The sequence below is a fragment of the Schistocerca americana genome, chromosome 4 (genome assembly GCF_021461395.2).
Source record: "Schistocerca americana isolate TAMUIC-IGC-003095 chromosome 4, iqSchAmer2.1, whole genome shotgun sequence".
Classification (NCBI taxonomy): domain Eukaryota; kingdom Metazoa; phylum Arthropoda; class Insecta; order Orthoptera; family Acrididae; genus Schistocerca; species Schistocerca americana.
The window spans coordinates 389901284-389913292 of NC_060122.1; the positions used below are offsets into that span (position 1 = coordinate 389901284).

A 12009-nucleotide genomic window follows, 5' to 3' on the forward strand; every position below is an offset into this window, starting at 1 on the left:
TACGTGTTTATGATTTTTAATTTGTTGTAGAGTATTTGAAGAATTGACATCAAAAAATTTTCTGAGCTCCTCAACAGTGTCATGGCTGCTTCAAAATCGAAGCGCAATTGGCGTGATGAAAGACAGGATATTCCACAAGAGTGGCCGAACGGTTCTAGGCTCTTCAGTACGGAACCGCGCTGCTGCTACGGTCGCAGGTTCGAATCATGCCTCGGGCGTGGATGTGTGTGATGTCCTTAGGTTAGTTAGGTTTAAGTAGTTCTAAGTCTAGGGGACTGATGACCTCAGATTTTAAGTCCCATAGTGCTCAGAGCCATTTGAATATTCCACAAGATATGAAAAATCAAGACAGCTTCTGAGTGTGTTGAAGATAACACTGCAAATCAACAACACATAAAGGAAGAGGAGGCACATCGACTGAGGGAAGTACCGCCGACAGTGTCATCGCGATTTTCAGCACCAAAATATAAGCGGCGCATTTTTCAGTGCACTGCGAGATTCAGTTCGTCAGTGCTCGGAATAGTTTAACAAAAATGGCTCAGAATTAAAACTGTTGCAAGACTCTCATTTCACTAAGTCTCTATTTAGCGATGCTTCCTTATTTCGGTCTGCTTGTTTTACTTAATTTATTTGACGATAAAACCGACACAGGGATCCCACATACGTTAACTGACGCAAATAGAGTAGACGTAACTATCAGCAGATGGCAATATTACTACAACGGAAAAAAAAACGTCGTTGATGAGGAAGGTAATGACTGCATGCATTGTATTTTAATAACAAGTTTTGTATGAGAGAATATGAGGCTGTTAGTCTGCAGATAAGTGTATCAGCATCTGAAAAAGTATATAGAAGATAAGAGATGGTTATTTACGGACGGTTACCGAAATAACGGGAGCTTCTGAAAGAATGTGACTGATGCCACGTTGAAGCACCTCTAAACCTTCATACAACTGCGATTCATGGAGGATTATACAAACTCGTTAATTGCATCCGGGAGCACGCTGCAGCATTCGCTGTGCTAGTGCAGCACTTTCTAGCATGTGCATTGTTGCGACAGGAAACCGGCGGCAAAAAGGCTCTGAAAAGTCGCTCACATACACCCAAAGTCGTATAATTAAGCAAGACCGGAGAGACGTTTTAATTCATCTACATGTTTATTAACCTAAGTCTCAAGGTTTTACATGCAGTGCCTTTTTTGTGTAATGATACCTGTAACACACAGGAGTTTAAAGCATACACATAATCCGATATCACAATTCACCCTAGGAGATTAGCAGCAGAAGTGACCCAGTACCATGAAACTGAATAAGTTCAACTTGTTGAAAGCAAATACGGTTTTCAAAAATCGCAACAAACGATCTGCCACTAGAATATAAAGGACACCAACATTAAGCTGTGATCAGTATATACCAACGAGAAAGACTGGACAATTCAAAAGAATACTGAGGAAGATAGAGCACATGTCAAAGTAAATGCTGGCAAATTACGAAATATTTGAATATTTAGAGATCGTAAGAAGCTTGTGGACTAAAATACTATAGATTGTCGATCAGAAGTAGATGGAAAATGGGAAATAAGATTATAAATCTCTAAAGGTCCATGGAACATGCAGTTAAAAGTGTCGAAGCAATAAAAATGATTATGGATAATGGAAGGAAACACAAGAATGGAACAAATCACCACCACCTAGGGAGAAGGACGCGGCGCGGTGCGTGTGACGTCACCCGCAGTGGGTCAGGCTTGCCGAGGCGCTGCGCTGACAGAATCGAGGAGCACGCCCTGCGGTATTTCTCAAAACCTTTTACCGAATGTATTATGTAAAAAAAAAAAAATTGATTTCTACGTTGCCTGTAGCTTTACACGTCGGCATCATGTTGAAATGCCCATCATTTCGTTACTGGTCATAATTGTAGTGGTATTTCTCATATAAATAACAAGTTGGAAAACACTGCAGTGATAAATAGGGGTCGCTATGATTTTGGGTTTGGTGTGTATTACATCATACGTTGCTGCAAATGAAATTTAGCTAAGATATTGAATTTCTCTTTAGACTTGGGTAAAGGGTCTGTCTCCCATCTCCAGAAAATTGATCTTAGTTTGCATGTTCTTTTGCAATCGCATGATCGCGGGAACGATGTATTCATAACATCCCTCATATCTCGTAAACCGTTCGATATATCGAAACGAGATTTTGGCCAATGATAGCAAACAAAGAGCAGAGTGTTTTGCCTTATGGTTACCATACAGTACTTACGTCGAAATGGCAAAAGCTGCAGTTTTTATTTTATTTTGTTCAAACCAGTACTTCAGTTTTTTAAGAGTCGTGGACAGCTAGTGGAAAGAGAATTTACTAGTATGAAAAACATGAAATTTCTTCTCTTACGCTACTGCAAACGGACACAAAGAGATTTTCTATAAGCTATTGACCACTCTGGTCACTAATTGTTTGTTTAATGTGACATCGTGTTTCAGGATTATGTCGCAACTGCTACTGCAAGGTTGTTTTGAGCAAATTATACTGGGTTTTGGAGAAAGAACCAAATTAAATATTTCAACAAAAGAAATGTAGCTGTTACTCGTAACACTTGATGTTTTTTCAAATAAGAAAGATTAACATTTCAGACAAAAATAAAACGCCAATTCTGTTGCAATTTTGTCAGAATCGTGTAACCCGTAGTATTCTGATTAGTGAACAGCTGTGACTAAAACTTTCGAAAATATTTTATTCCTGTTCATCATCTGACAACTATGAACATAATTCACGGCAAATAGTGTACCATCTTTACGTTACTATACCCATTCAAAGTGAAGTTGCGAACATATTCACCTTAATTATCTCTTGATGTGTTAAAGATAAATTATATATATTTATAATCCATTTTGCCGGCCGGTGTGGCCGAGAGGTTCTACGCGCTTCAGTCTGGAACCGCGCGACTGCTACGGTCGCAGGTTCGAATCCTGCCTCGGGCATGGATGTGTGTGATGTCCTTAGGTTAGTTAGGTTTAAGTAGTTCTAAGTTCTAGAGGACTGATGACCTCAGATACCTCAGATGTTAAGTCCCATAGTGCTCAGAGCCATTTGAACCATTTATAATCCATTTTAATGTTACGAATTGTCCCAAGCGGTTCATAAAATAATGAACATTTTGTCTTTGTAACCTTATTAACCAAAAATAAACAGGTATCAAGTATGTTAAAAAGATACTTTCGCTGATGGATTAGGAGATATTTGTAATAAGAAGATTCAGTCCCTCACTCTGTACAGAGATAGGAATGGAAAATGGTACACAATTTGCGGTAATTGTTCATATGTCAAAGATAACTGAAGTGTAGAAAGAAAGTCCCTTGGCAAGTTTCACTGTGTCTATTTAGAACAAAATAAGAGAAGAAATTTCACGTTTTTCATACGAGAAAATTCTCTTTTTAGTAGCTGTTCATGACTTAAAAATTACAGTACTGGTTTGAAAAAAACATGAAATAAAAACTGTAGCTTCTGTCACATCGCAGTAAATAAAGTTCTGCATGTTAACCATACGCCTACGGTGTTGCCGCAGTGGTAACACCGGTTCCCGTCAGATCACCGAAGATATGCGCTGTTGGGCTGGGCTAGCACTTGGATGAGTGGCCATTCGGACTGCCGAGAGCTGTTGGCAAGCCGGGTGGACTCAGCCCTTGTGAGGCAAACTGAGGAGCTACTTGATTAAGAAGTAGCGGCTCCGGTCTCGGGAACTGACATTCGGTCGGGAGAGCGGTGTTGCTGACCACATGCCCCTCCATACCCGCATCCAGTGATGATGCCTGTGATCGGAGAAGGACACGGTGGCCGGTAAGTATCCTTGGACCTTCACGGCCTGTTCAGAGTGGAGTTTAGTTTTAGAGCATGTTAACCATATGGAAAAACACTCTCTTCTTTGCGTGCTGTCACTGGCCAAAATCTCGTTTCCATATACACTACTGACCATTAAAATTGCTACACCATGAAGATGACGTGCTACATACGCGAAATTTAACCGACAGGAAGAAGATTCTGTGATATGCAAATGATTAGCTTTTCAGTGCATTCACACAAGGTTGGCGCCGGTGGCGACACCTACAACTTGCTGGCATGAAGCAAGTTTCCAACCGATTTCTCATACACAAACAGCAGTTGACCGGCGTTGCCTGGTGAAACGTTGTGAAGCCTCGTGTAAGGAGGAGAAATGCGTACCATCACGTTTCCGACTTTGATAAAGTTCGGATTGTAGCCTATCGCGATTGCGGTTTATCGTATCGCGACATTGCTGCTCGTGTTGATCGAGATCCAATGACTGCTAGCAGAATATGGAATTGGTGGGTTCAGGAGGGTAATACGGAACGCCGTGCTGGATCCCAATGGCCTCGTATCACTAGCAGTCGAGATGACAGGCATCTTATCCGCATGGCTGTAACGGATCATGCAGCCACTTCTCGATCCCTGAGTCAACAGATGGGGACGTTTGCAAGACAACAACCATCTGCACGAACAGTTCGACGACGTTTGCAGCAGAATGGACTATCAGCTCGGAGACCGTGGCTGCGGTTACCCTTGATGCTGCATCACAGACAGGAGTGCCTGCGATGTTGTACTCAACGACGAACCTGGGTGCACGAATGGCAAAACGTCATTTCTTCGGATGAATCCAGGTTCTGTTTATAGCCTCATGATGGTCGCATCTGTGTTTGGCGACATTGCGGTGAACGCACATTGGAAGCGTGTGTTCGTCATCACCGTACTGATGTATCACCTGGCGTGATGGTATGGGGTGCCATTGGTTACACGTCTCGGTCGCCTCTTGTTCGCATTGACGGCAACTTCAACAGTGGATGTTACATTTCAGATGTGTTACGACCCGTGGTTCTAACCTTCATTCGATCCCTGCGTAACCCTACATTTCAGCAGGAGTATACACGACCGCATGTTGCAGGTCCTGTACGGGCCTTTCTGGATACAGAAAATGTTCGACTGCTGCCCTGGCCAGCACATTCTCCAGATCTCTCACCAATTGAAAACGTCTGGTCAATGGTGGCCGAGCAACTGGCTCGTCACAATACACCAGTCACTACTCTTGATTAACTGTGGTATCGTGTTGAAGCTGCATGGGCAGCTGTACCTGTACGCGCCATCCAAGCTCTGTTTGACTCAATGCCCAGGCGTATCAAGGCCGTTATTACGGCCAGAGATGGTTGTTCTGGGTACTGATTTCTCAGGATCTATGCACCCAATTAGCGTGAAAATGTAATCACATGTCAGTTCTAGTATAAGATCGTTGTCCAATGAATACCCGTTTATCATCTGCATATCTTCTTGGTGTAGCAATTTTAATGACCAGTAGTGTATCTAACGGTCTGCGAGATGTGACGGATGTTATGAATATTTCATTCCCGTGCTCGTGCGATCGGCAATGAAAATACTACTTAAAATCCTTTTTTTCGAGGCTGGAGACAGGTAGAGAGACCATCTCCCAAGTATAAAGAAAAAAAATCTATATCTTAGCTAAATTTCATTTGCACTGACGCAAATGATGTAATGTGCACCAAATGCAAAATTGCAGCAAGCTCTATTTTTCACTGCAGAGTTTTCCAACTTGTTATTTATACAGCACATATCACAAAAATTTATGACAATTAACGAAATGATGGGCATTTTACCATGAAGCTGACGCGTAAAACTACAGGTCACGTAGAAATACAGTTTTTTTTACCGAATAGATTCTGTGAAATGTTTTGAGGAATACAGCAGGGCGTGCTCCTCGATTCTGTCAGTGCAGCGCCACGCCAAGTATGGCCCGTTCTGGGTGACATCACATCGACCGCACCGCAGCCTTCTCTCTTGGGGGTGGTGAAAAAAATGTGAGAGGAGATCCATTCTACGTGTCCCATAGGAAGACGAACTAATGCTCAAAGTGCTGCATAGAAGGATAGCTGTTTATAAATGTTACCGTTATACTCTAAAGGATGTCGAAAACGCAATGAGGAAAAGTTGTCACAGAGATATGTACGTCATAAATGACTGAGCACCAGTCAGTCATTTATGCCACGCAACTGCGACTGTGAAAATAAACTTTTCTTAAAATACATAGTTTCGACACCTGTCGCGACGAAACGCCATCCATTCGCACTCAAGCCAAACAGAGGGGCATGAGATGTGAATAACACGGTTCCTGCAAAGGGTACCAAACACAGAAAACCCAAAATATGCATTCGGAATTAAGCTCGGTATAGATTTCGTAGTTAATGTCAGGCGCTGTTTACTGATTAGAAATATATGTTGTATCATGATCTGTATTTCAAATCAATAGATTTTTATCGTATTAACGACAACTTTTATTACGATTTGTAGTTCGTCGTCGAAATATACTTACTATAAATATGGCCATCTGACGAATTGCTTGCATAAGTTTGAATGGAAGGTCATGGGCAAATAAAAATTTCAGAATAATGGATCACGACTGGAAGCGGTTTTTGCTCATATCTTCGTGCACCGGTAAGAAATTCAAGATTATGCAGTGCGGTAGAGGAACGAACACGTAATTAGAAAAGGAAGGAAGAATAAGCTATAGGGTCCCACTGAGAAGCCAGGTCATTATAGGCGGAGCACAAGCTCGCATTGTTTAAGGAAAGCGACCGCGTCCTTTCCAAAGGAACAATGATTGTTGTGTTAAGTGACTTAGGTAAACCACGGGAAACTTAAATCTTGTTGGGCAGACCGTTATTTGAACCCAGCTCCTTCCGAAGGCGTGTCCACCACAAGCAAAAAAAATGGCTCTGAGCACTATGGGACTCAACTTCTGAGGTCATTAGTCCCCTACAACTTAGAACTAGTTAAACCTAACTAACCTAAGGACATCACAAACATCCATGCCCGAGGCAGGACTCGAACCTGCGACCGTAGCGGTCTTGCGGTTCCAGACTGCAGCGCCTTTAACCGCACGGCCACTTCTGCCGGCCCACCACAAGCAGTTTCTCCATTAGTAGAAACAGAGCAACGCAGCTGCGAATGTGGACGGTTTGGGAGTTTTATCCTTCGATGTACTGCAACATAAAGCAGCTATACGCTTAGACAACGTTTATGTTAAGAATATCAACTAAATCTCAATTTCTAACATAATAAATGGGTTAGAATGGGCGAAGGAAGAATTTGGAATAAAGATAACCACTGGCGTTGAACATTCTCCTAGATATGGGTAACATTTTGCTTAAACTAAAGCATGGCACAGTATTCTAATGAGAACTGAAAAGATGTGAACAATGAAACTGAGAAACCTTTTTAAAGATTGTATAGGAAGATTAAAACTGAACAGTAAGATATTATGCGGACGACCCAACGAAAAAAGTCTGTGTAGAACTGTTACCAAATACTCTTCTGAGAGTCACCATTCTAACAAATCTCGTAATGCGTGTAATGGATACGAAACATCCAATTTCTATGGTTCTGTAACTTGATTTTTGCCCTGTTCGTGCCAGGACTAAAACATGGAATTTCTGTTTCAGAGAAGAGATCTGAAGTGTTAACTCACTTAGCGTCTATCCGGAGATGAGCCAGGATAACCCAGCCTTTTCGGATCAGTCACCGCACGAGAATGGCGGCGGCGGCAGTGTGCCGGTGAGTATAAGAGTTGATATGGACTGTACGGCTAATTTAAAGAGTGCAAATTGCATCCATATACACGAGTACTGTATATTAAATGCTTTTTAAAATGACTCCAGGGCTGGATATCAGACGTTAAGGAAAAGTGGGGAGGAGGCTCACAGGTTAGGTAAACTAAAGGATTTTTTGTTTTCCTCTTTGGATTGAAGGAGTGGACTTTTTCTGCTTCTGTACATTTCTTTTTCTTTACTCTCTCTGTCTTTTCGTCTTCCTCCTACGAGCGTTCTTCAGAGATACTTCTTCAGCGCTCTCCACACTCCCCGGACTTAAGCCGTCTTCACTACAACTTGACTCCTAAATAGAAGGAATCACTTCATGGTATTCGCCTCAGTATTGTTACAGATATCCACAAGGACTATCAACCCAACTGTCAGTGCTAAGGATATCCCACGACTCGCACATCGCTGGCAACAATTATACACAATCCTGTTGACTACTTTGAAGGACAGTAAAGCTTTGAAACATGTATGTGTTTTTTGTAAGTTGTAAATAAATAGTTGCCACTGTTCAAGTTTCAACCCTCGTACTTTGTTACTTTTTTCATTTCTCAAATAATCGTCGTTCTGCCATGTAAATAAAAAAAATAAATGAATCAAACCGACTCTTTTCACTTTTCTGCCACTATCCAGTCATCAAAAAACCAAATACAGGTAACCGATTATCTGGTTGCATGTTGCATAGATCATTTGAAAGTCTTTTTTTCTAAATTTCTTTGGATCAAGTTGGTTTTCGAATATCTTTACATGATCAGTTTTAACATTAATGAACATATTGTTTGTCATTGCTACTCAAGAAACTACGCATAAAAATTACCTTTTTCCAGGCCACAAGCTTTTAATTAGAAAATTCTGTGGGATAAAAGATTTGTCCAGAACAAATGATTGTACAGGTAGGATAGAATATGTACGGGGTGATTCCGTAATAATGCTACAAACTTTCAGGGAAGATGGAGAAAGGTAAATGTATCAGTTTGAGGTAAGTTACCCTGGTCCGGAAACAGCCGAGTCGAAAGTTATAAGCGAAAGTCGTTCTGATACCCCTGATCGTGGGATACACGTTCCGATAGTATTGTTACTGAGATTACAGGGTAGGAAATCCGACGAGCACTTAGGTATAGAGATTGGGACAATAAATCAAATAATTCAATGCAGATGGCGTACTGTGTACTGACATGAGCAGTCCTGGTGTACAGTATCTGTACTGTAGTAGACTGCGGTCTGTATTTACAAGCTTAAGTCTAAAATCGATCAGCCCGAACCAAATGAAGCGACACCCGGTGACGGAACTTGCAGGCGTGATTTTCGTGTGTGAGCAAGGAAGCAAAAGGAAGCAGCACAGGGTGCGGGGAACTGTAGAGAACCTAACATTTGCAGAAGATATCCGGCTCACGTCATGGTTCGAAGATTAAGTGACGACGAACAACACCGACCGCAGACGAACAAAATGCAGTGCTTGCTCAAGTGGAAGAGGCGCCTGCTACCAGCTCTCGCTCAGATGCACGTGAAATGAATGTTTTTCAGAGTACTGTGTGGCAAGTATTACCATTCGAGGGTTGGATTCCCTCTCTTCTTCATCGAAGAGTATTACTGCCTGGGCTACTCTCAGGGTGCACCTTCGACGTGGAAGATTCCCGCCGTTTCCCTGCCGTGTCGTCTGCTTGCCGTCCATACTGCCTGCCGGGGCTCGCCGCCGCCGCCTGGTCGCCGCCTGCCGGTGCTCGCCGCCGCCGCCGCCGTCGCCGTCTGCGCCGCCGTTTGGCCGCCTTCCGGTCCTCGCCGCCGCCGCCGCCGCCGCCGCCGTCGCCGCCTGCCGGGGCTCGCCACCGCCGTCGCCTGCCGGTGCTCGCCGCCGCCACCGCCGCCGCCACTGCCGCCGCCGCCGCCTGCCAGTTGCCGCCGTCGCCGTCTGGTCGCCGCCGCCGCCCTTCTCGCTCGCCGCCGCCATGTCCCAACCCACCACCACTATCACTATCATTTTCACCTCTCCCTCCGCTGCTCCAACCACCATCACATGGAGCTCATCCTCCACCCCACTTCCCGTCCTTCCTTCTCTCCCTGTCCACCCCACCCCTACGCCACTTTCGGCTGTACCCACCCCCAACTCCTCTTCCCCTATCACTGTCGCCCCATCGCCAGCTACAGACTTTCCGCCGCTCCCCGCACCGCCTCTGACAGGCTCCAAGCCAGCACGGATCTCTGCTCGACGTTCCACAGTCTCAGTGACACCCACGCCCCCACCGTCTGCGTCTTCCGCTGCTCAGGGTGGTCCTGCCCCCCGCCATCTCCCCCTGCAACCCGTCCCCCTGCCCCCTCCCCACCCAGTGGTGTCCACGAAACCTTCCAAGCGCCCGAATGCTGACCCTTCCCCCGAAGTCTCCTCCAAAAAAACCCCCAATCCCCGTGACCCACCCACTCCCATGGACGCGGCCCCGACCCCCGCCCCCGCCACGCCTGCCACCCACACCTTTGTCCTCTCCAATCCTGACCCTCAATTCCTTGATGCCCGCTCCCTCACTCTCGCCATCCGGAAATACTGCCCCAATGCTCCCATCTCCCAACTGATTCCTCGCAAGGACTCGGTCCTCATAAAATCCCCCAATGCTTCCTTCCACACCGACCTCCTCTCCCGCATCCCTCGTATCCAATTTGGCCAACGTGCAACCCTCACCCCCTACCACACCCCGTCCTCTCCCCGTCAGCCTCAACCTCCCCGACGTCCGCCGACCTTCACCGCTGTGATCACGAAGCTTAGCCCCGTGATCACGGAGGCTGAGGTGTTGGCGGAACTCAACTCCCGGCCCGACATCGAAATCCGCTCGGCCCGTCGCATCTTCAATGATGCCGGGCCGACTTTTCTCATGCGGATATTCACTGAATCCTCCTCCTCCATTGACCGCCTCCTCACCGAGGGAGCCCTCATCTACAATCAGCGCCATAAGGTGGACCCCTCCCGTTCCCCAGTCCAATCCTACCGCTGCCAACGCTGTCTCACCTACAACGACCACGTTACCTCTGCCTGCAAGAACCCCCCTACTTGTCCCCACTGCAAAGCTTCCCACTTCCTCAAGCATTGCCCCAACCTCACCTCTCCCCCCTCCTGCAACACTTGTAATGAACCCCATCCTACCTACTCCTCGAAGTGTAAAGCGAAACCTCCACCAGTAACCCCTGAGCTCACCGTCCCTGTCCGTCCTGTTGATGACCCCATCCACCCCAACAACTCGCTCTGTCCTCCCCCTACTGCTGAGGACATCATCCGTTTCACCACCATTGTGCTCCAAAACATCCACCCCTTCCAGCGCTCCCACACTCTTTCCCAAATCGCCCTCGCTGCCCGTTCCATCTTCCATCTTACCACCTATGCCACTTACTCCCACAACCAGGCCCACTTCACCTTCACCCCCCTCACCACCCTTGTCTAACTCTCCACTCCCATGGCACAACAACCATACCGTATCCTGTACCACAACATTCGCTCCCTGCCCACCCACAAACTCCTCTTCCTCCACACCCTACGTCAGCACCGCGTGGATGCCTTCATCCTAAATGAAACCTTCCTTCAACCCCGTCTCTCCGTCTCCACGGCTCCTTACACTCTACACCGCACGGATAACCCGTACCCTCTCGCGCGTGGCGGAGTTGCTATTGGCCACCTCAAGCACCTCCCTGTCCGGCCCCAACCTCTCCTTAACAATCCTGCTGAGCATCTCACCCTCAGCCTCTTCTTCCCCACCCTTACCATCACCTGTGCCACCATTTATGTCCGCCCTCGCACCCCCATCCCGTACGATTTCCTGGCCCACATTGACCGCACCTTCTCCACCTACGTGATTGCCGCTGACCTCAATATCCACAGCCGTGATCCTGCCGACCTCCGGCGGTGGCATCAGTTTCTCACCACTCTCCAGGGAGACCTGGTTCCCCTGCCTCAGCACACCCGGCCCGAATCCAACACCACTCCTGATGTGGTCCTTGCCTCTCCGAACCTCCTTGGGCGCATCACCGCGGATGTCCTTGACCTCATTGGCAGTGACCATGCTCCTGTCCTCCTCACTATCTCTAACGGTCGCCATCCCCGCCACGCTCCTCGCCCTGACGTCCCTCCTAAACTTGTCCATGATTACTCCCGTGCCAACTGGGATGCCTACCGGGATTCCATTCACACCCAGGTTGACGGCCACGACCTTACCCTCCAGTCTCCTGATTACATCGCTCGCGCTGCTGCCTTCCTGCACCAGACATTGTCTGACGCCGTCGCCACCCATATCCCCACCAAAGCCATCCACCCTCACCGCCCCACCCTGCCTCCACAGGCCGTCCTTCTCCTTCGAGAGTCCCGCC

The 12009-nt window shown here is 46.5% G+C and overlaps 1 protein-coding gene across 1 annotated transcript in view; it reads left to right on the top strand.

Annotated features, from left to right (window-relative positions):
* LOC124613692 (proton-coupled amino acid transporter-like protein CG1139) overlaps positions 1-12009 on the top strand; it is a 123708-nt gene that overhangs the window by 17648 nt on the left and 94051 nt on the right. The window contains exon 2 of the mRNA XM_047142410.1: positions 7513-7624. Coding sequence (XP_046998366.1) covers positions 7556-7624 — 69 coding nt within the window. The 5' untranslated portion in view covers positions 7513-7555. The remainder of the gene's footprint in view (positions 1-7512; positions 7625-12009) is intronic.